The sequence below is a fragment of the Haematobia irritans genome, chromosome 3 (genome assembly GCF_050003625.1).
Source record: "Haematobia irritans isolate KBUSLIRL chromosome 3, ASM5000362v1, whole genome shotgun sequence".
Classification (NCBI taxonomy): Eukaryota; Metazoa; Arthropoda; class Insecta; order Diptera; family Muscidae; genus Haematobia; species Haematobia irritans.
Genome location: NC_134399.1, coordinates 126,189,477 through 126,213,913, shown reverse-complemented (window position 1 = coordinate 126,213,913; position 24,437 = coordinate 126,189,477). Strand labels below are relative to the sequence as shown.

The following is a 24,437-nucleotide window of genomic DNA, read 5'->3' as shown; positions in this document are numbered from 1 at the left end:
TCATCATACGATCTCTAACAACCATGCAAAAATTGGTCCACATCGGTCCATAATTATATATATCCCCCATATAAACCGATCCCCCGATTTGGCTTGCGGAGCCTCTAAGGGAAGCAAATTTTTTCGGATCCGGCTGAAATTTGGTACATGGTGTAAGTATATGATCTCTCACAACCATGCAAAAATTAGTCCGCATATGTCAATAATTATACATAGCCTCCATATAAACCAATCCCCCGATTTGGCTTGCGTAGCCTCTAAGGGAAGCAAATTTCATCCGATCCGGCTGAAATTTGGTACATGGTGTTAGTAAATGGTCTCTAATAACCATGCAAAAATTAGTTCACATCGGTCCATATGATGTTAGTATATCGTATCCAACAACCATGCAGGAATTGGTTCATAACAGTCCATAATTATATATAGCCCCCATATAAACCGATCCCCAGATTTGACCCCGGTACCTTTCGGAGAAGCAAAATTCATCCGATCTGGTTGAAATTTGGTACGTGATGTTAGTATATAGTATCCAACAACCATGCAGGAATTCGTTCATATCAGTCCATAATTATATATAGCCCTATATAAACCGATCCCGAAATTTGGTTTTGGAGCCTCTTAGAGGAGCAAATTCCATCCGAGTCAGTTGAAATTTGGTACATTGTGCTAGTATATGGCCGTTAACAACCATGCCTAACTAGGTCCATATCGGTCTATAGTTATTTATAGCCCTCAGATAAATCGATCCCCAATCACACGAAAATTGGTCCATATCAAGTTCACAATTGTATATAGCCCACATATAAGCGACCCCCATATTTCAATTCTGGCTCTCTATGTACCGTGCAAAAGTCCATATCGATTCGGAATTATTTGTAGACTTACCTATACATAACTTTTTTGTCTAATATATACCACGTATGGAATAACTCACAATTTAGAAAACGATGTTAAGTAGTTTATGGATTCGGCCTGGCCGAGCTTACGGCTGTATATACTTGTTTCTTTTGGATTTTGTTTGCCCTAATTATTAGCATACATAATAGGTCCATACATTAAAAGTAACCATTAAAGTCCAGCAAGCAAAAACATAATTGTATAGTATTTTATTTTACTTACAAACATTAGCATGGTGGTATTTAAGATTCGGCCCGGCCGAACTTACTGAGGTATATATTTGTTATTTTCTTATTTTCGGCGTATATTTTTGCGGAAATACATTTTTCCCATTTAAGCTTAACAAAATATTAAAAGTTCTCGTTATTTGCACAACCTTCTCAAAAAAAAAAAAAAAAAAACTTCCATGGAAGTGAAAAAGTCAACAGGCATAGGTTCAAAACCGCACGGGAGTGAAATTTTTAATTTTGTTTTTATACTTTTTTATTGATATTCTATTCTTTTTCGATACATTTAATTGTCCACAATTTAAATTTTGACTTTTCTTTTTGAACTCCAAATAGTATATTTGCTAAGACTGGTCTAAATGAACTTCATTGGAATTGGAAAAAATTTGATGAGGGATCTCGGGATACTCTTAAAAGAAATGTTTACGAAAAAACTCCCAAATTGTTTGCTTCGTAATTTTAAGCAGCAGTTCATAGTCGACACTGCCCAAGTACAGCTCTTTGTTTCTTCTTAAATAAAACGATGTACCTTTGAAGTATCCTTAAAAAAATCACAACTTGCATATTATGCAAAATACACAATAGATCTTTGACTTTTATATACAGTCTCCTGAATGTTATGGACATTTTATGGTATACCATATTTCAGGCATATCCATGTGGTCATACTGGATATTACTTTCTCCTACATATTTCTTGCGAAAAACGTCTGTCCTTTTAGTTTAGTTGCATATCCTTTTGGACTTTATCAATAATATCCCCGTGAGATCATACACTCGAGGCACTTCAATATGGTCATGAGTATGTGTGTCTATGTAGACACACGTGCATACTTTTGTTGCAGTTTTTATTATCCAAACATTCTTTTTTTTATTTTTTAATGCATATCAAAGATTTCTCTGTCCACATAAAATGTCTGACTGTAACCGAAGCATTTTTTCTAGAGTTTTTATTTTTTATTTATTTATTTTTTTTTTGTATTCCTATGTCATTGAATGCAAATATTTCATTTTCTTTCAATTTGTCTTCTGGCCATGGTATAAAATCAATATAAGTTCTCTTAAAGATGTATGGTGTTGGACACCTTACTTTAATAAAATTTAATATTGAGTTATTTTTTGGCAAAAGCTAAAGAAAATCATTTAAGAAAGTGTCTATTTTTTCCAAACTAAATTTTAAATAGCATTTGATATTGTTCCAAAACAAAAATGCTCTCCTTCAAATTTAGTGAAAAAGTACAAAGGATAAATGGCCAGCCAATTCTAGATCATATCAGAGATAATAGATTTGAAAATTATGACAGAAACCAAAGTATGTACTTTTCCTACAAAACACATCGGGGTTCCACTTGCATTTGGGACCAAAGCTTGTTTTATGGGATTTGTACACTATCGATCTGTGCAAGACATATTTAAAACAGCTATATACAGCAGTAAGTTCGGCCAGGCAGAACCTTAAATACCCACCACCATGAATCAAATATAATAGTTTACTGTTGTTTTTGATCTCAGCTTAAAGCCATGCATTGACTAAACTACAAGTGTAGCTTAACCAACAGAGGAAAAGTATGCTTGTCAAATTTATTTGGGCAAAGCCCTATAGACTGCAAGATGGTTGGATGTACAGGTGTTTCGGAATTACCACATTCGTCATCAGCATCCTCCAGTTGCAGCAAAACTATCAACCAATTATCAGAATAAATTCGGGTAATTCACTCAACCCAAAGTGAACTACACTTGAACCTCCCGAAAAAGGGTTTGATAGTCGGCTACTGCCTAAACAAATTTGCCAGCATATCTCTTTTCCTTTGCCAAACACAAATCATCGATTTGAATGTATTTGGCTGGGTTTGTTTTTGAGCGTGCTTCCTCTATCTTCATTCGTTTTGTTTGTTATTGTTGGCTTCTCTTCAATCGTTTTTAGTTTACTTTGAAAACTCTTCGTCGTGGCGGGTTACTTGATAAAATATAGAATTTCAGGGGCTTTGATGACAGATATTCTCCCAAGCAGATCAGTTCAACCAATACGCTTCCCGAAGATAAATTTAAAGATTCTACCTATGAATGATTAAATAAAGCCTTGATTTGAAATCTTAAATCTGAAGATTTTTACCGCCATTATTTAAATGATTACGAGGAGTAAAATCTGGAAATTTTACTTACAGTTTCAACCAATTTTTATGATCAGGACGCCTGCTATACCCTCAAGGAGTGAAATCGGTCTATATCGGTGCCTTAGCAAATGGACCGGTAAAAATAAACGCGATGCAGATTTTTGAGGGTCTAATATACCAGTATATTTACATTTTCGGCAAATCGGATAAAAACTAAGATTTCTAGAAACCCAAGGAGTTAAATCGGGAGATCTGTCTATATGGAGGCTATATACTAAAACATGGACCAACTCTCACCATTTGCGGCACACCTCTTAATGGTTCTCAAATACCTCCAGAATTCCAATTTCAGACAAACTGGGTAAAAACTACGAATTATAGAAGCCCAAGAATTAAAATCAAGAGAGCAGTCCATATGGGGCTATACAAAAACATGGACCGATACGGGACCATATTTGACACACCTCCTTATGGTCCTAAACTACCTCTAGATTTCTAATTTTTGACAAATTGGATAAAAACTACGGATTCTAGAAACCCAATAAGTAAATTTGGGAGATCGGTCTATATGGGAGCTATACCAAAACATGGACCGATGCACTCCATTTCGGCACACCTATTTGTGGTCATGAAGTGCCTCTAGATTTTCAATTTCAGGCAAATCGGATAGAAAATACAGTTTCTAGACGGTCATGAACAAAATCGGGAGATCGGTCTATATGGAGGCTATACCAAAACATGGACCGACACACCTCTTTGTGGTCTTAAAGTATCTCTAGGTTTAAAATTCAGGCAAATTGGATAAAACCAAATTTTTTATAAGCTCAAGGCCCCAAATATATATATATATATATATATATATATATATATATATATATATATATATATATATATATATATATATATATATATATATATATATATATATATATATATATATATATATATATATATATATATATATATATATATATATATATATATATATATATATATATATATATATATATATATATATATATATATATATATATATATATATATATATATAAGATTGCGTAGAAGCTTCTGCATCGTTTTCTAAATTGCTAGTTAGTCCATACGTGGTATATATTAGACAAAACAGTTATATATAGGTAAGTCTACAATTTATTACGAATCGTTAGGACTCACGCACGGTACGTGGAGAGCCAGAATTTAACTATGGGGGTCGATTATATGGGGGCTACAATTATGAACTTTATATGAACCAATTTTTGTGAGATTAGGGATCGATTTATCTGAGGGCCATATATAACTATAGACCGATATGGACCTAGTTAGGCATGGTTGTTAACGGCCATATACTAGCACAATGTACCAAATTTCAACTGACTCGGATGAAATTTACTCCTCCAAGAGGATCCAAACCAAATCACAGGATCGGTTTATATGGGGGCTATATATAATTATGGACCGATGTGAACCAATTTTTGCATGGTTATTAGACACCATATACTAACACAATGTACCAAATTTCAGCCTGATCGGATGACATTTTCTTTTCTTAGAGGCTCCGCAAGCCAAATCGGGGGATCGGTTTATATGGGGGCTATATATAATTAAGGACCGATGTGAACCAATTTTTGCATGGGTGTTTGAGGCCATATATTAACATCACGTACCAAATTTCAACAGAATCAGATGAATTTTGGTCTTCCAAGAGGCTCCGGAGGTCAAATCTGGGGATCGGTTTATATGGGGGATATATGTTATTATGGACCGATGTCGACCAATTTTTGCTTGGTTGTTAGAGACCATATACTAACACCATGTTCCAAATTTCAGCCGGATTGGATGAAATATGCTTCTCTTAGAGGCTCTGCAAGCCAAATCTGAGGGTCCATTTATATGGGGGCTATACGTAAAAGTGGACCGATATGGCCCATTTGCAATACCATCCGACCTACATGAATAACAACTACTTGTGCCAAGTTTCAATTCGATAGCTTGTTTCGTTCGGAAGTTAGCGTGATTTCAACAGGCGGGAGGACGGACATGCTCAGATCGACTCAGAATTTCACCACGACCCAGAATATATATACTTTATGGGGTCTTAGAGTAATATTTCGATGTGTTACAATGACAAAGTTAATATACCCCCCATCCTATGGTGGAGGGTATAAAAGGTGTGCTGAAAATGGTGAGTATCGGTCCATGTTTTGATATAGCCCCCATATAGACCGATCTCCAGATTTTATTTCTTGGACTTACAATAACCATAGTTTTTATACAATTTGCACGAAACCTTAAATCTAGAATTATTTTACGGCCATAAAGAGATGCGCCGAAAATGGGGAGAATTGGACAATGTTTCAGTATAGCCCCCATATAGACCGATCTTCCGATTTTACTTTTTGGGCTTGTAGAAACCGTAGTTGTTGTCCAATTTGCTTGAAATTGAAAATCTGAAGTATTTTTAGGACTATAAAGAGGTATGCAAGAAATGGTTTTATTGTTTGGGATTCTAGAAACCGTAGTTTTTATTCAATTTGCCTGAAATTTTAAATCTAGAATTATTTTAGGACCATACAGAGGTATGCCGTAAACAGTGAGTATCGATCCATGTTTTAGTATAGCCCCCCATAAGACCGATCTCCCGATTTAACTACTTGGGTTTCTAGAAACCAATTTGCATGAAATTGTAAAAATACTGATATTTAAGACTCACAAAATCGTGTATCGGATTTAATTTTTAACCGTCCATATAGACCGATTTGACTTTTTAAGGGTACAGAAGGAGCACTCATCATGAAAATTGATTAAAACTGAATGTAAAATTTCCAGATTTTACTTCTCGTAATCATTTAAATAATGGGGGTGAAAATCTTCAGATTTTAGATTTCAAACCAAGGCGTTATTTTATCATTTTCTTGCACACTTACAAGAGATGTTAATGATTCCACTAAAACTCAAACACAAATGGTTCTTATAAATCCAGAATCTGATATAGTCTTCGTAGGTAAAATCTTTAAATTTATCTTCGAGAAGTGTACTAGTTGAACTGATCTGCTTTTGGAGAATATCTGTTATCAAACCCCCCTGAAATTTCAAATATTTGATTCATGGTGGTGGGTATTTAAGATTCGTCCCGTCCGAACTTACTGCTCTATATACTTGTTTAAAACTCAATTAAGACTTTAATTTGAACAAGTATATAGGGCCGTAAGTTCGGCCAGGCCGAAGCTTATGTACCCTCCATCATGGATTGCGTAGAAACTTCATCTAAACACTGCCATCCACAATCAAATTACTTAAGTTGCGGTAACGCTTGCCAATGTCAAGGTACCTTAAAACCTCCTAACACCACCTTCTAAATTGTATGTAAGTCCATACGTGGTATATATTAAAACAAAAAAGATCGATCCAATACGTATATAAATTAGTTTGACCAAGTAGACATAAAATTTTGACAAAATTTTCTACAGAAATAAAATTTTAACAAAATTTTCTATAGAAATAAAATTTTCACAAAATTTTCTATAGAAATAAAAATTTTGACAAAATTTTCTATAGAAAGAACATTTTGACAAAAATTTCTGCAGAAATAAAATTTTAACAAAATTTTCTATAGGAATAAACTTTTGACAAATTTTTCTATAGAAATAAAATCTTGGTAGATTATTTTTGGCTCGAGTGGAAAAATGAACCGAATAAAATTTTAACAAAATTTTCTCTAGAAATAAAATTTTAACAAAATTTTCTATAGAAATAAAATTTTGACAAAATTTTCTATAGAAATAAAATTTTGGTAGATTATTTTTGGCTCTAGTTGCAACCATGATTATGAACCGATATGGACCAATTTTTGTGTGATTGGACCAATTTTGGTATGGTTGTTAGCGACCATGCCTAATTTGAACCGGGTCGGATGAATTTTGCTCCTCCAAGAGGCTCCGGAGGTCAAATCTGGAGAATGTTTTATATGGGGGCTATATATAATTATGGACCGATATGGACCAATTCTGGCACGGTTGTTAAAGATCATATACTAACACCATGTTCCAAATTACAACCGGATTGGATGAAATTTGCTTCTCTTGGAGACTTCGCAAGCCAAATCTGGGGATCGGTTTATATGGGGGCTATATATAATTATGGACCGATGTTAACCAATTTCTGCATGGTTATTAGAGACCATATACGAACACCATGTACCAAATTTCAGCCGGATCGGATGAAATTTGCTTCTCTTTGAGGCTCCGCAAGCCAAATCTGGGGATCGGTTTATATGGGGGCTATATATAATTATGGACCGATGTGGACCAATTTTTGCATGTTTGTTAGAGACCATATACCAACACCATATACCAAATTTCAGCCGGATCGGATGAAATATGCTTCTGCTAGAGGCTCCACAAGCCAAATCTGAGGGTCCCTTTATATGGGGGCTATACGTAAAAGTGGACCGATATGGCCCATTTTCAATACCATCCGACCTACATCGATAACAACTACTTGTGCCAAGTTTCAAGTCGATAGCTTGTTTCGTTCGGAAGTTAGCGTGATTTCAACAGATGGACGGACGGACGGACATGCTTAGATCGACTCAGAATTTCACCACGACCCAGAATATATATACTTTATGGGGTCTTAGAGCAATATTTCGATGTGTTACAAACGGAATGACAAAGTTAATATACCCCCATCCTATGATGGAGGGTATAAAAAATTTTCGTGGAATTTTGTCTGTGTATGTAGAAACTCGAAATGTGACTACGGGAAGATTACAATTTAAACCATCTGCTACTGAAATTTGTTATCGGTAAGAGGTTTCGCAAAAATATTATCCACTACTGTCGGCACATCAGACATCATTTTGAGAACCTCGCCGTGCCCGTGTTTTTCACCGACCATAGCGATAGCTCGTGTAGCAGTACAGGCCTTGTTACAGCTGACTATTTGGTCAAAATAAATAAAGTCATCATATGCAATATGACATTAAGGGAATCTATTAATGTCTTACTGCATACGGCAGAGATGCATAATTTAATGTTACAAAACATTTTTAAATAATTCATCATTTTCTGCCAAACCCCATATTCAATTATTGCACATTATACAAATCTTATGCAATATCCACAAGTCTATTAAATTATCCAACATTTAGGAAGCATTTACATAAATGTCAATGCAATTCATTGGAATTCTTTAAATGTGAAAATTACTGTAGAAAATTCTACATCCTTAAATCTTGGAATAAATTAAATCGTTTTATAACATAATTAGAAAACGTTTAAGAAATAAATATCTGCGACGACTGCGGCGCCTACCGAGCACAGAATGAATGGCAACAAGTAGGGGGTAAGTATCGAACATGCAACAGATGAGCAAAGAGAATTTGCAACAAGTAGTGAACAGAGTATACTCAAACAATCATAATAGGCACTCCCCATACATACAAACATGTTGTGGGTGGTATACATATAGGAATCATGAGATTCCTATGAAAGTATTAGTGAGATGTACTAATACAATCGCAGAACTTAAGAGGCAGTGGCGTAGTTGCAAAAAAATTTTGCTACATTGCCATAAATTTGCAACATAATTACAGTTCATCTAAGGTTTTTTTTACCAAAACCTCGGAAAGCCTTTTCAAATTTTCTTAAAATATTCAATTCTTGTATCATATGATTTTTAATTTTTTGTAGAAATTTTTCTATTGCGCATGTTACCATTTCTGTTGCAGGGGAAATTTATCATTGTGTGGGTGAGTTAAAGATTAAAAAGTCAATCATCTCACCCATACAATCACATGTCACCAAATACTAACGAAGAATTCTATATGTAAAGAGTACGAATTTCATGCTCTATTAACATTTGATTCTCTCTCTTTTGATTCTTCGATGGTGGTTGAGACCACAATGGTTTCCCCATTGGTGTCAGATGAATGATGGTTGCTTTACCTGTTGCTAATGTGGTGTGAGCAACAGTTGCTAAGGAAGTCATCATTAAATGGTCGCTGCAGTTGTTTAGATTAATGTTTATGTGGAAAGAGCATCCATAGAGGATAGTGTTGGGTAACTGTTAAAAAAACAAAAAGTATATACAGCCGCATGTTCGGCCAGGCCGAATCTTATGTACCCTCCACCATGGATTGCGTAGAAACTTCTACTACAGACTGTCATCCACAATCGAATTACTTGTGTTGCAGTAACACTTGCCGATGGCAAGGTATCTTAAAACTTTTTAACACCGTCTTCTCAATTGTAAGTTAGTCCATACGGGGTAAATATTAAACAAAACAAGTAAGGAAAGTCTAAAGTCGGGCGTGGCCGACTATATTATACCCTGCACCACTTTGTAGATCTAAATTTTCGATACCATATTACATCCCTCAAATGTGTTGGGGGCTATATATAAAGCTTTGTCCCAAATACATACATTTAAATATCACTCGATCTGGACAGAATTTGATAGACTTCTACAAAATCTATAGACTCAAAATTTAAGTTGGCTAATGCACTAGGTTGGAAAACAATGTTAGTAAAAAATATGGGAAACATTTAAATCTGAAGCAATTTTAAAGAAACTTCGCAAAAGTTTATTTATGATATATCGCTCGATATATATGTATTAGAAGTTTAGGAAAATTAGAGTCATTTTTACAACTTTTCGACTAAGCAGTGGCGATTTTACAAGGAAAATGTTGGTATTTTGACCATTTTTGTCGAAATCAGAAAAACATATTTATGGGAGCTATATCTAAATCTGAACCGATTTCAACCAAATTTGGCACGCATAGCTACAATGCTAATTCTACTCACTGTGCAAAATGTCAACTAAATCGGAGTTAAAAATTGGCCTCTGTTGTCATATGAGTGTAAATCGGGCGAAAGCTATATATGGGAGCTATATCTAAATCTGAACCGATTTCAACCAAATTTGGCACGCATACCTACAATGTTAAATGTGCCAAATTTGAAGGCGATTGGACTTAAATTGCGACCTAGACTTTGATTACAAAATGTGTTCACGGACAGACGGACATGGCTATATCGACTCAGGAGCCCACCCTGAGCATTTTTGCCAAAGACACCATGTGTCTATCTCGTCTCCTTCTGGGTGTTGCAAACATATGCACTAACTTATAATACCCTGTTCCACAGTGTGGAGCAGGGTATAAAAAGGCCTATTAAGTATATATATAATTCAGTTTGACAAAATTTTCTACAGAAATAAAATTTTGAACAAATTTTCTATAGAAATAATATTTTGAAAAATTTTTCTATATACACAAAAAAAAAATTTCACGAAAATTTTTCCAATTAAAATTTTAATTGAGTTTTAAAAAATATTCAATTAAAATTTTAATTGATTCAACATATTTTTTAATTGAAACAAAAATCAATCACAAAAAAAATAGTATCAATTAATTTTTCAATTGGATCAATTAGCTTTTTAATTGACCTTCAATTAATTTTTTAATTGATACTATCATTTCTGTGATTGAAGACATTTCAATTAAAAAATTAATTGGATCAATTAATTTCGTGATTGAATCAGAAAAAAAATTTTTTGTGTGTAGAAATAAAATTTTGGTAGATTATTTTTGGGGATCGGCTATATATAACTATTGACCGATATGGAATATTTTTGGCAATGTTGTTAGCAGCCATATACTAGCGCAATGTACCAAATTTCACTACGTACCGAATTTTAAACGGTTCGGATGAATTTTGCTCCTCCAAGAGCTCCGTAGGTCAAATCTTGGATCGGTTAATATGGGGGCTATATATAATTATGGACCGATGTGGACCAATTCCTGCATGGTTGTTAAAGACCACATACTAACACTACGCAACAAATTTCAATCGAATCGGATGAATTTTTCTCATCCATGAGGCTCCGGATGCCAAATCTGGCGATCGGTTTATATGGTGCTATATAATTATAGACCGATATGAACCAATTTTTGCATAGTTGTTAAAGAACATATACCAATACCATGTACCAAATTTTAGCCGGATCGGATGAAATTGGCTTCTCTTAGAGGCTCCGCAAGCCAAATCGGGGGATCGGTTTATATGGGGGCTATATATAATTATGGACCGATTTCGACCAATTTTTGCATTGGTGTTTGAGACCATATATTAACACCACGTACCAAATTTCAACTGAATCAGATGAATTTTGGTCTTCCAAGATGCTCCGGAGGTTAAATCTGGTGATCGGTTTATATGGGGGCTATATATAATTATGGACCGATGTGAACTAATTTATGCATGGTCATTAGATACCATACACTAACACCATGTATCAAATTTCAGCCGGATCGGATGAAATTTGCTTCCCTTACAGGCTACGCAAGCCAAATCGGGGGATCGGTTTGTTTGGAGGCTATATATAATTATGGACCGATGTGGACCAATTTTTGCATGGTTGTTAGAGACCATATACCAACATCATGTACCAAATTTCAGCCGGATCGGATGAATTTTGCTCCTTCAAGAGGCTTCGGATGTCAAATCTGGTGATCGGTTTGGGGGCTATATATAATTATGGACCGATGTGAACTAATTTATGCATGGTCATTAGTTACCATATACTAACACCATGTACCAAATTTCAGCCGGATCGGATGAAATACGCTTCTGTTAGAGGCTCCACAAGCCAAATCTGAGGGTCCCTTTATATGGGGGCTATACGTAAAAGTGGACCGATATGACCCATTTACAATACCATCCGACCTACATCAATAACAACTACTTGTGCCAAGTTTCAAATCGATAGCTTGTTTCGTTCGGAAGTTAGCGTGATTTCAACAGACGGACGGACGGACATGCTTAGATCGACTCAGAATTTCACCACGACCCAGAATATATATACTTTATGGGGTCTTAGAGCAATATTTCGATGTGTTACAAACGGAATGACAAAGTTAATATACCCCCATGCTATGATTGAGGGTATTTAAAAAAAAAACTTTTATATATAGGATATACCCCCCATCCCCCATTGACTTTGTCATTCCATTTGTAACACATCGAAATATTGCTCTAAGACCCCATAAAGTATATATATTCTGGGTCGTGGTGAAATTCTGAGTCGATCTAAGCATGTCCGTCCGTCCGTCTGTTGAAATCACGCTAACTTCCGAACGAAACAAGCTATCGATTTGAAACTTGGCACAAGTAGTTGTTATTGATGTAGGTCGGATGGTATTGTAAATGGGCCATATCGGTCCGCTTTTACGTATAGCCCCCATATAAACGGACCCTCAGATTTGGCCTGCGGAGCCTCTAAGAGAAGCAAGTTTCATCAGATCCGGTTGAAATTTGGAAAATGGTGTTAGTATTGGGTCTCTAACCACCAGAATTGGTCCATATCGATCCATAATTATATATAGCCCCAATATAAACCGTTATCCAGATTTGACCTCCGGAGTCTCTTGGAGAAGCAAAATTCATCTGATCCAGTTCAAATTTGGAACGTGTTAGTATATGGCCACTAACAACCATACCAAAATTGGTCCATATCGGTCTATAGTTATATAGCCGATCCCCAATCATACAAAAATTTATCCATAACATGGTTGCCACTCGAGCCAAAAATAATCTACCAACATTTTATTTCTCTAGAAAATTTTGTTAAAATTTTATTTATCTAGAAAATTTTGTTAAAATTTTATTTCTGTAGAAAATTTTGTTAATATTTCATTTCTTTAGAACATTTTGTCAAAACATTATTTCTATAGAAAATGTTGTCAAAATTTTATATCTATAGAAAATTTTGTCAACATTTTATTTCTACAGAAAATTTTGTTAATTTAATATTTACTACGTTTGTTACATGGGATCTACTTCTAAATCTGAACCGATTTTGACTAAATTTGACATATATAGTTAGAATGTCCATTCTATACTATCTTCGCAACATTCCACATTAATCGGCATGGTTTTAAGAGAGTAAATAGGGAGAAAAATATATATGAGAGCTATATTTAAATTTGAACCCATTTCAATCCAATTTAGCACCCTTGATATTAATTGTAACCACTATGTAAATTTTGAAGTTTCAGGGTAAAACTCTGCCAGCAAAAAAAAAAACTAAAAATTGGAAATTGTTCCACAATCATTTAGTTTTAGGAGCATACCGGAATCCTTTATCAATTTTTTTCTACTTGTTAGATTCTGCAGGCCATTTCTCTGCAACTTCAAGGAACTTCACAAATTTTTCTATAGAAATAAAATTTTGCCAAAATTTTTTATAGAAACAAAATTTTGATAAAATTTTCTATAGAAATGCAATTTTGCCAAAATTTTCTATAGCAATAAAATTTTGACAAAATTGTCTATATAAATGAAATAAAATTTTGACAACATTTTCTATAGATATAATTTTTTAAAATAGAAATAAAATTTGACAATAGAAATAAAATGTAGACCAAAATTTACTATAGAAATAAAATTTTCACCAAATTTTCTAGGATATTAAATGTTGACAAAATTTTCTATAGAAATAAAATTCTGAGAAAATTATCCATATAAATAAAATTTTGAGAAAATTTTCCATATAAATAAAATTTTGATAAAAATTTTCTATAGAACTAAAATGTTGACAATACTTTCTATAGAAATAAAATTTTGACAAAATTTTCTACAGAAATAAAATTTTGACAAAATTTTCTACAGAAATAAAATTTTGACAAAATTTTCTATAGAAATAAAATTTGACAAAATGATAAAATTTTCTATAAAAATAAAATTTTGACAAAATTTTCTATAGAAATAAAATTTTGACAAAATCTTCTATAGAACTTCTTTACAAGATAGTCTATAAACTTTTGACAAAATTTTCTATAGAAATAAAATGTTGACAAAATTTTCTATAGATATAACATTTTTACAGAATTTTTATAGAAATAAAGTTTTAATAAAATTAAAAAAAATTATAGAAATAAAATTTTGAAAAAAAAATTCGTTAGAAATAAAATTTTGAAAAAAAAATTCTTTACAAATAAAATTTTGACAAAATTTTCTATAGAAATAAAATTTTGACAAGTTTTTCTGTAGAAATAAAATTTTGACAAATTTTTCTATAGAAATAAAAGTTTGACAAAATTTTCTATAGAAATAAAATTTTGACAAATTTTCTATAGAACTTAAATTTTGACAAAATTTTCTATAGAATTAAAATTTTGACAAAATTTTCTATAGAATTAAAATTTTGACAAAATTTTCTATAGAAATAAAATTTTTACAAAAGTTTCTATAGAAATAAAATCATGACAAAAAATTTTTATAGAAATAAAATTTTTACAAAATTTTCTATAGAAATAAAATTTCGATAAAATTTTCTATAGAAATAAAAGTTTGGATAAAAATTGTCTATAGAAATAAAATTTTGACAAAATATAGGACTACAATTTTAACAATTTTTTATAGAAATAAAATTTTCTATAGAAATAAAATTTTGACAAAATTTTCTATAAAAATAAAATTTTCTATAGAAATAAATCATTTTGAAAATTTTTTTATTTATTTTTTTTGATTTCAGCTTAAAATCATGGCGTTGACTAAACTACAAGAGTAACTTAACCAATAGAGGAAAAGTATATTTGTCAAATTTATTTGAACAAAGCCCTATAGACTGCAAGATGGTTGGATGGACTGCGGTTTCGACATTACCACATTCCTGATCAGCATACTCTGCCTGACAGAATTTTTCTAAAGAAATAAAAATTTTTTATAGAAATAAAATTTGACCAAAATTTTCTATACAAATACAATTTTAACAAAATTTTTATACAAATAAAATTTTGACAAAATTTTCTATAGAAATAAAATTTTGCCAAAATATTTTACAGAAAATTTTCAATAGAAATAAAATTTTTTCCAAAATATTATATTGAAATAAAATTTTGCCAATATATTCTATAGAAATAAAAATTTTTATAGAAATAACATTTTGACCAAATTTGCTATAGAAATAAAATTTTGACAAAATGTTCTATGGGAATAAAATTTTAATACAATTTACTATAGAAATACAATTTTGACAAAATTTTCTATATATAAATATTTTTAAATAGAAATAAAATTTGACAATAGAAATAAAATGTTGACCAAAATAATAAAATAAAATTGAAATAAAATTTTGACAAAATTTTCCATACATTAAAATTTTGCAAAATAAGTTCAAGGTATAAAGATCCTCTTCTGAACTAAGCCCATACACAAAAAGAAAACCAAAAAGCAAAATTTCCTTTTTTAAGTATGTCTCAAACATTTCATCAACTAAACGTGAGTATAAAGTTCAATGACCGTATACATATGTTTAGTATGAACTAGAGCAGAAAAATATTTTCGTGCGATTTCCAAAAATAGTAAGAATGCACTACTGTATGGTTAAAATGGTTATAATTTGTCGTAAATAATTTATTTTTCTTTATTTTTAGTTAATTTTTCCTTCTAGGAGAGGAAGTAGTTTCCTGGTTTTTAGTTTAAAAGTACACAAATAAATTTTCCTGATTTTAACAACGCTTTGTGGAAATCTCAAAATGTAGAGTACAATTTAGTTCAATCACACGAGGTAGTTCATTCTTCCTATAGAACAGTTTACTTTTTTTCTGTGTAGCCTCATTTCACTCATTGCATCGTTTCACTGCACAACTTGCATCACCTTCTTAAATAGGTAATTACAAGTGTCAACATGTTTAATAAATTCTAAAATTTAAATTATTTAAGCGAAAAAAATCTGCTACAAATGAAGCATATTTTGATCTTTGGCATACCTTCCCTTGGCTTTAAAACATTTTCCAACACTAGTTTAAAAATCGGAGAGAGAATTTTAAAATTTGCCAAGTACACCAATACAAATAAAAACTGGGTGCAGCTTTTCAAAACAAAAGGCAACAGGTAAAATATACACCGATACAAATGTACTCTTACAACTACATAAATAGCTCTCCCCTCAAAAAAAAAAGAGTAAAGAAAGTGGAGTGAGTGAGAAGAAAACGATAGAGAGAATACAGAGATACAGAGACAAAAAAAATCAAATGAATGAAAAAATGTCAAACACCAAGTTGGAGCTCACACGCAACAATCATCCCAATTTTTTTTTAAATCTCCTCTCAAAAGGAAGCGCAACAGTTAGGGGTGCCTGTTGCATATCGAGGCAACGATGATAGGATTGCAAACCGACGAACAACAACGATGATAATAATGATGTTGTGTGGTGACGATTTATCACGAAGTGTTTAGAGTAACAACAACACCAAAAACAACAACAGTAAAAGTAACAGCTGGGAGAAAAAAAAACGAGCTCTTGCAGTACTCTATGGGACATAATGACAAACACCGGAAACGGATATGCTGATGTAGTGTAGTCTTGTATATATATGACCATTGTCAACATCTCATTGAGACTGAAGCAGTCACTGCAGTTTCTAGAGAATTTTCTTTTAGTGTGGGCGCTAGAAAAAAAAACAACCCAAGAGTGAGAAAGTCATCGTCAATGGGACCCAGGACTCGTACCCCATATGACCGAAAGTGAAGGAACATAAAAACAAAAACCAAAAAGACACAGAAAATATGAGAGTGTTATGTTAAACATTTTATGCGGCCACCATATACACTCGAATGCATAGCTAACGGTGGGGTTAGTCCACCTCCTAGGTTATCATTAAGCCGCAATGAATGGAACATGCAGCAGAAATCCTTCGATTCGATATTCAGCCACATTTGTTACATATTTGAGGTGTTTGCTTTTGCCTGTTCGCCTCTGTTGGCAAAACAAAAAGGCATCTCAATATGGGAATGTTTTGCAATCAACCGAGATATGACCATAGTGGAGATGCATTCATGCCCCACCCAACACGGATGCAGAGTGAATCTATTGCTCCAAGTGGCCGTTGCCTCTGCTCACAACAATGCAGGGCTCCATAGGCTTCATAGTTGTTATCACCCTTGGCATTAGTGTGTGCAGTACCAGCAACACCTCTGGCCAAACATCGGCAACAGAGCTTCGAATGGGCCATGTTCGTTAGATCCATATGGAAGGATGGGTTACAATGGATGATGGTGGTTCATGGGGTAAAAGGGCTCTTCTTATTTTACAAAATAGCAATATTACCATGATTTTTCCTGTAGGCTTCCCGCTGAATATCACATCACAGACTGACGACTAGCTGGCTGCATTTGTGAACTGCTAATGACTCAAGTTGATTCGAAACTTGGAAATCAGTTGGTTATTTGACGCGTTGCAAGACAGTTTATTTTGGTATACTCTTGACATGGGAAGAACTAAACTAAACACTTTAAGTACTTAGAAAAATTTACCATTCAGAGAAATATCTTTAACAAAAAAAAAAAATTGGTCTATAAAATTTTAGTGAAAAAAATTGGAAAAGTGTTATAAATAAAAATAAAGAGTTTTTATTGAAAAAGAAAAATTTATTCAAAAAATATTACAAAAGTGTTTTTCCAAATTTTCTATGTTATCTAAAATAATTCAGTGAATTGAAAACATTTACATACAATTTTTTTTTCATGTCATATATTCCATCCATCATTTTGCCCCTTTTGACTTTCACTTCAACCTCAATCAGGGCGAAAACAACAACATCAACAGGTAATTATAAACCATTTGCTTTTTATTAAATATTAAAAAAATTATCATTAAATTTAACCGGCTTATTAAAATAATATTATATGACAGTCATGGCTAAAGTCCTTGTTGTTTGTCTACTTGTCTGGCACTCTGCCATATGTTAAGTGTTTTTGTGCAATTTTCCCTTGATGAAAACCTTACTGAAGTTTTGTTTTTGTCCTAGACACACACACTCACACACAAACGTTGCATCCGAAAGTATTTTGTGTTGTTGTGGATGGCTGAAAGGATAATTGTCTGGTTGGTTTACTGTCATCGACTTGCATAAATTCCCTGCAGTGCATTTAATTTGCATGTAATCTAATTATCCTTTTTGGGCAAAGTCATTGGGATATGCACAGATTGAAAATAAAACTCAAACAAATTGGGCGTTTTTTTATTTAGGATAAAAGAAAAGATACATATAAGTGATAGAAACCAGTGAAATATTTCCGCAAACATCCCATTGGGAATAAAAGGGAATAATCAGCGAATAAAGTTCGATTTGACAAAGAGCCTACTTATTCGAATAGTCTTAGCGTAATTCTAATATATCCAGGGCACATAAAAAAAATCGCAAATATTTTTACAAATAAAATCTTAATTGCATTTTGAAAACAATATTCCATTAAAAAATTAATTCATTCGATTGATGTAAATTGAAGCTAATGGGAATTAAAAACAAGTATATACGGCTGTAAATTCGACCAGGCCGAATCTTATGTCTATAAGAGCCTATAAATTATTACTAAACGATTAGAACCAAATTTTCCGCAGTAATTAGAGAGCTAGAAATGAAATATGGGTGGGACGGTTTACATCAGGGATGGAAAATGCTTTACTAAAGTACGTTTTTCTTCCAGTACGGGGTATATATTAAACAAAACAAGTATATACGGCCGTAAGTTCGGCCAGGCCGAATCTTATGTATCCTCCACCATGGATTGCGTAGAAACTTCTACGAAAGACTGTCATCCACAATCGAATTACTTGGGTTGTGGTATCTTAAAACTTCTTAACATCGTTTTCTAAATTGTGAGTTAGTCCATACGTGGTATATAGTTATTAGACAAAACAGTTAATGTATACACACAAAAAAATTTCACGAAAGTTTTTCTAATTAAAATTTTAATTGAGCTTTAAAAAATATTCAATTAAAAATTTAATTGACTCAACAAATTTTTTAATTGAAACAAAAAACAATCACAAAAATAATATTATCAATTAATTTTTTAATTGGATCAATTAACTTTTTAATTGACCTTCAATTAATTTTTTAATTGATACTATAATTTCTATGATTGAAGACATTTCAATTAAAAATTAATTGGATCAATTAATTTCGTGATTGAAAAAAAAAAATTTTTGTGTGTAGGCAAGTCTACAAATAATTACGAATCGATATGGACTTTTTGCACGATACGTAGAGAGCCAGAATTGAAATATGGGGGGTCGCTTATATGGGGGCTATATACAATTATGAACTTGACGTGGACCAATTTTTGTGTGATTGGGTCTCGATTTATCTGAGGGCTATATATAATTATAGACCGATATGGACCTAGTTAGGCATGGTTGTTAACGGCCACATACTAGCACAATGTACCAAATTTCAACTGACTCGGATGAAATTTGCTCCTCCAAGAGGCTCCAAAACCATATCACGGGATCGGTTTATATGGGGGCAATATATGATTAAGGACTGATGTGGACCACTTTTGGCATGGTTGTTAAATATCATATTCTACCACCACGTACCAAATTTCAACCAGATCGGATGAATTTTGCTTCTCCATAAGGCACCGGAAGTCAAATCTGGGGATCGGTTTATATGGGAGCTATATATAATTATGGACTGATATGAACCAATTCCTGCATGGTTAGACTATTCAGTCCATTGTGATACCACATTGGTGAACTTCTCTCTTATCACTGAGTGCTGCCCGATTCCATGTTAAGCTCAATGACAAAGGACCTCCTTTTTATAGCCGAGTCCTAACGGCGTTCCAAATTGCACTGAAACCACTTAGAGAAGTTTCGAAACCCTCAGAAATGTCACCAGCATTACTGAGGTGGTATAATCCACCGTTGAAAAACTTTTTGGTGTTCGGTCGAAGCAGGACTCGAACCCACGACCTTGTGTATGCAAGGCGGGCATGCTACCCATTGCACCACGGTGGTTGTTGGATACCATATACTAACATCACGTACCAAATTTCAACTGAAACAGATGAATTTTGGTCTTCCAAGAGGCTCCGGAGGTCAAATCTGATTCTCGGTTTATATGGGGGCTATATATAATTATGGACCGATGTGGACCAATTTTTGCATGGTTGTTAGAGACCATATACTTACAACATGTACCAAATTTCAGCTGAATCGGATGAAATTTGCTTCTCTTAGAGGCTCCGCAATGCAAATCTGGGGATCAGTTTATATGGGGGCTATATATAATTATGGACCGATGTGGACCAATTTTTTCATGGTTGTTAGAGACCATATACTAACACCAATGTACCAAATTTCAGCAGGATCACATGAAATTTTCTTCTCTTAGAGGATCCGCAAGCCAAATGTGGGGGCCGTTTATATGGGGGCTATACGTAAAAGTGGACCGATATGGTCCATTTGCAATACCATCCGACCTACATCAATAACAACTACTTGTGCCAAGTTTCAAGTCGATAGCTTGTTTCGTTCGGAAGTTAGCGTGATTTCAACAGACGGACATGCCCAGATCGACTCAGAATATCACCACGACCCAGAATATATATACTTTATGGGGTCTTAGAGCAATATTTCGATGTGTTACAAACGGAATGACAAAGTTAATATACCCCCCTTCCTATGGTGGAGGGTATAAAAATGCCGATTAAATACGTATATAATTCAGTTTGACAAAATTTTCTATAGAAATAAAATCTTGACAAAATTTTCTATAGAAATAAAATCTTGACAAAATTGTGTACAGAAATAAAATTTTGACAAAAATTTCTATTAAAATATAATTTTGACAAAATTTTCTATAATAATAAAATGTTGACAAAATTTTCTATAATAAAATTTTGATAAAATTTTCTATAAAAATAAAATTTTGACAAAATTTTCTTTAAAAATATAATTTTGACAAAATTCGCTATAATAATAAAATTTTGACAAACTTTTCTATAATAAAATTTTGACAAAATTTTCTATAATAAAATTTTGGCAAAATTTTGTATACTAATAAAATTTTGGAAAAAATTTCTATAATAATAAAATATTGACAAAATTTTCTATAATAATAGAATTTAGACAAAATTTTCTATAATAATAAAATTTTGACAAAATTTTCAATAAAAATAAAATTTTGACAAGATGTCCTTCGTTTTGTTGACCTGTTGTTCTAATTTATTTTATTATTATTTCGGCTTGAGGTCCTTTTTAATAAAAAATCCTTTTTACGATTTTTGATTACTTGTTAACTTTATTCCCCAATATTTTGACTAACATCGTTAGTCTTCGACGGGGATCTACATAAATAACAAATATTAGTACACAATGTACGAGTAACACAAACAATTTATATTTACATTAAAGTATTTTTAGGAAATAATCAAAAAATTGTAGAGAGTGATTACGTCTGCTTTTTAGAAAATTTGATTGCCAACTAAATATGTCTGCGTCCGTGTTTTTTTATGATGTATCTATACATTTGAGAACATTTATCTGTGTCTGTTTTAAAGTTTAATCTCTTCTCGCTGGGAACGTCGGTGATATAAAGCATCTCTAAGGTATATCGTCGGAACAGATTACTCTCTTGCACTAATACATCTACATCGTCAAAATTCGGGCTGTGTCCAGTTTGTGTACAGTGGGTTGCGAGTGCCGTCTTTTGATCCAATGGCTTATCTCTAGCCTTGTGGTCAGATTTGTGGGATGAAATTCTCGTCTTTAATTTAGTTCCTGTAGTACCAACATATACCTTTTGGCATATGTCGGACCCGTCTCCATTACATTTTATTTGGTATACTAAATTTGATGTGTCCTCCTTTTTAACTTTTGATTTTGTTTTCCCATAGAATTGGTCCATTGTATTGTGCGTACTGAAAGCGAGTTGAATCTTGTCCTTGTCATAAATTTCAGAGTTTTTGAATCTTTCGGAGAAACCAGGTATAAAAGTGACAGATTTATATATTTTTGGCTCCTTATTGATATTGTCCTTTTTTGGCTTCTGTGCACGTTGTAATAAAACTTTTATAGTCTTCTTTGGGAAGTCATTCATTAATAAAATGTCTCGTATCTAAGACCAATCTGCTCTTCAATCAATTCTCCAGGATATGATCTTTCCCGATATTTAGTCGACATTTTAAGACATTTGACGAAGGAATCAAAGTATAATATAAGAGACGCGGTGGATTTTAAATCTAGATTGACCAATGTTAAAATAGAATCTGACGAAACATTAATATCTTTTGACGTAATTTCCTTATTTCCAAGTGTACCAGTTGAACTAGCCATTAAGACAATTGAGAAAAAGTGGAATATTTTGGAGCAGTACACTAATATACCCCGAGGACTATTCATTGAAATATTAAAATTTTGCATTAAGGACACAAGGTATTTTAAATACGAGGAAAATTTTACAGTCAACAAAAAGGATTACCCATGGGATCTCCAGCTTCACCAGTAATTGCTGATATAGTAATGGAAGATTTATTGGATGACTCGATTGGAAAAATGCCAAATAAGCCCAAAATATTGACGAAATATGTGGACGACTTGTTTGGAATCATAAAGAAAACAGAAACGATTAACACTATCAACGTTCTAAATTCATACAATAAGCTAATTCAATTTACGATGGAAGAGGAAAATGACAACAAACTGGCATACTTGGACACGATAGTAATAAGGAAAGAAAATAGGATTCTTCTTGATTGGTACCAAAAAGACACAGCTTCTGGACGATTGGTCAATTTTCATTCCAAACATCCAAAATCAATGATAATAAACACCGCGAACAATTTCATAAATAGAGTTTTGACAATAAGTGACAAGATATATCATCATCAAAATAAGCAAAAGATACGAGACATTTTATTAATGAATGACTTCCCAAAGAAGACTATAAAATATTTATTACAACGTGCACAGAAGCCAAAAAATGACAATATCAATAAGGAGCCAAAAATATATAAATCTGTCACTTTTATACCTGGTTTCTCCGAAAGATTCAAAAACTCTGAAATTTATGACAAGGACAAGATTCAACTCGCTTTCAGTACGCACAATACAATGGACCAATTCTATGGGAAAGCAAAATCAAAAGTTAAAAAGGAGGACAAATCAAATTTAGTATACCAAATAAAATGTAATGGAGACGGGTCCGACATATGCCAAAAGGTATATGTTGGTACTACAGGAACTAAATTAAAGACGAGAATTTCATCCCACAAATCTGACCACAAGGCTAGAGATAAGCCATTGGATCAAAAGACGGCACTCGCAACCCACTGTACACAAACTGGACACAGCCCGAATTTTGACGATGTAGATGTATTAGTGCAAGAGAGTAATCTGTTCCGACGATATACCTTAGAGATGCTTTATATCACCGACGTTCCCAGCGAGAAGAGATTAAACTTTAAAACAGACACAGATAAATGTTCTCAAATGTATAGATACATCATAAAAAAACACGGACGCAGACATATTTAGTTGGCAATCAAATTTTCTAAAAAGCAGACGTAATCACTCTCTACAATTTTTTGATTATTTCCTAAAAATACTTTAATGTAAATATAAATTGTTTGTGTTACTCGTACATTGTGTACTAATATTTGTTATTTATGTAGATCCCCGTCGAAGATGTTAGTCGAAATATTGGAGAACAAAGTTAACAAGTAATCAAAAATCGTAAAAAGGATTTTTTATTAAAAAGGACCTCAAGCCGAAATAATAATAAAATAAATTTTGACAAGATTTTATATAAAAACAAGTAAGGAAAGTCTAAAGTCGGGCGGGGCCGACTATATTATACCCTGCACCACTTTGTAGATCTAAATTTTCGATACCATATCACATCCGTCAAATGTGTTGGGGCTATATATAAAGGTTTGTCCCAAATACATACATTTAAATATCACTCGATCTGGACAGAATTTGATAGACTTCTACAAAATCTATAGACTCAAAATTTAAGTCGGCTAATGCACTAGGGTGGAGCACAATGTTAGTAAAAAAATATGGGAAACATTTAAATCTGGAGCAATTTTAAGAAAACTTCGCAAAAGTTTATTTATGATTTATCGCTCGATATATATACATTAGAAGTTTAGGAAAATTAGAGTCCTTTTTACAACTTTTCGACTAAGCAGAGGAAAATGTTGGTATTTTGACCATTTTTGTCGAAATCAGAAAAACATATATATGGGAGCTATATCTAAATCTGAACCGATTTCAACCAAATTTGGCACGCATAGCTACAATGCTAATTCTACTCCCTGCGCAAAATTTCAACTAAATCGGAGCAAAAAATTGGCCTCTGTGGTCATATGAGTGTAAATCGGGCGAAAGCTATATATGGG

The 24,437-nt window shown here is 32.9% G+C and overlaps 1 protein-coding gene across 1 annotated transcript; it reads left to right on the top strand.

Moving 5' to 3' along the window:
• Window positions 1-22,515: 22,515 nt before the first annotated feature.
• LOC142231175 (uncharacterized) lies at window positions 22,516-23,568 on the top strand. Its single transcript, XM_075301793.1, has one exon. It carries the CDS (start codon window positions 22,516-22,518, stop codon window positions 23,566-23,568), a length of 1,053 nt encoding a protein of 350 aa, XP_075157908.1.
• Window positions 23,569-24,437: the final 869 nt, after the last annotated feature.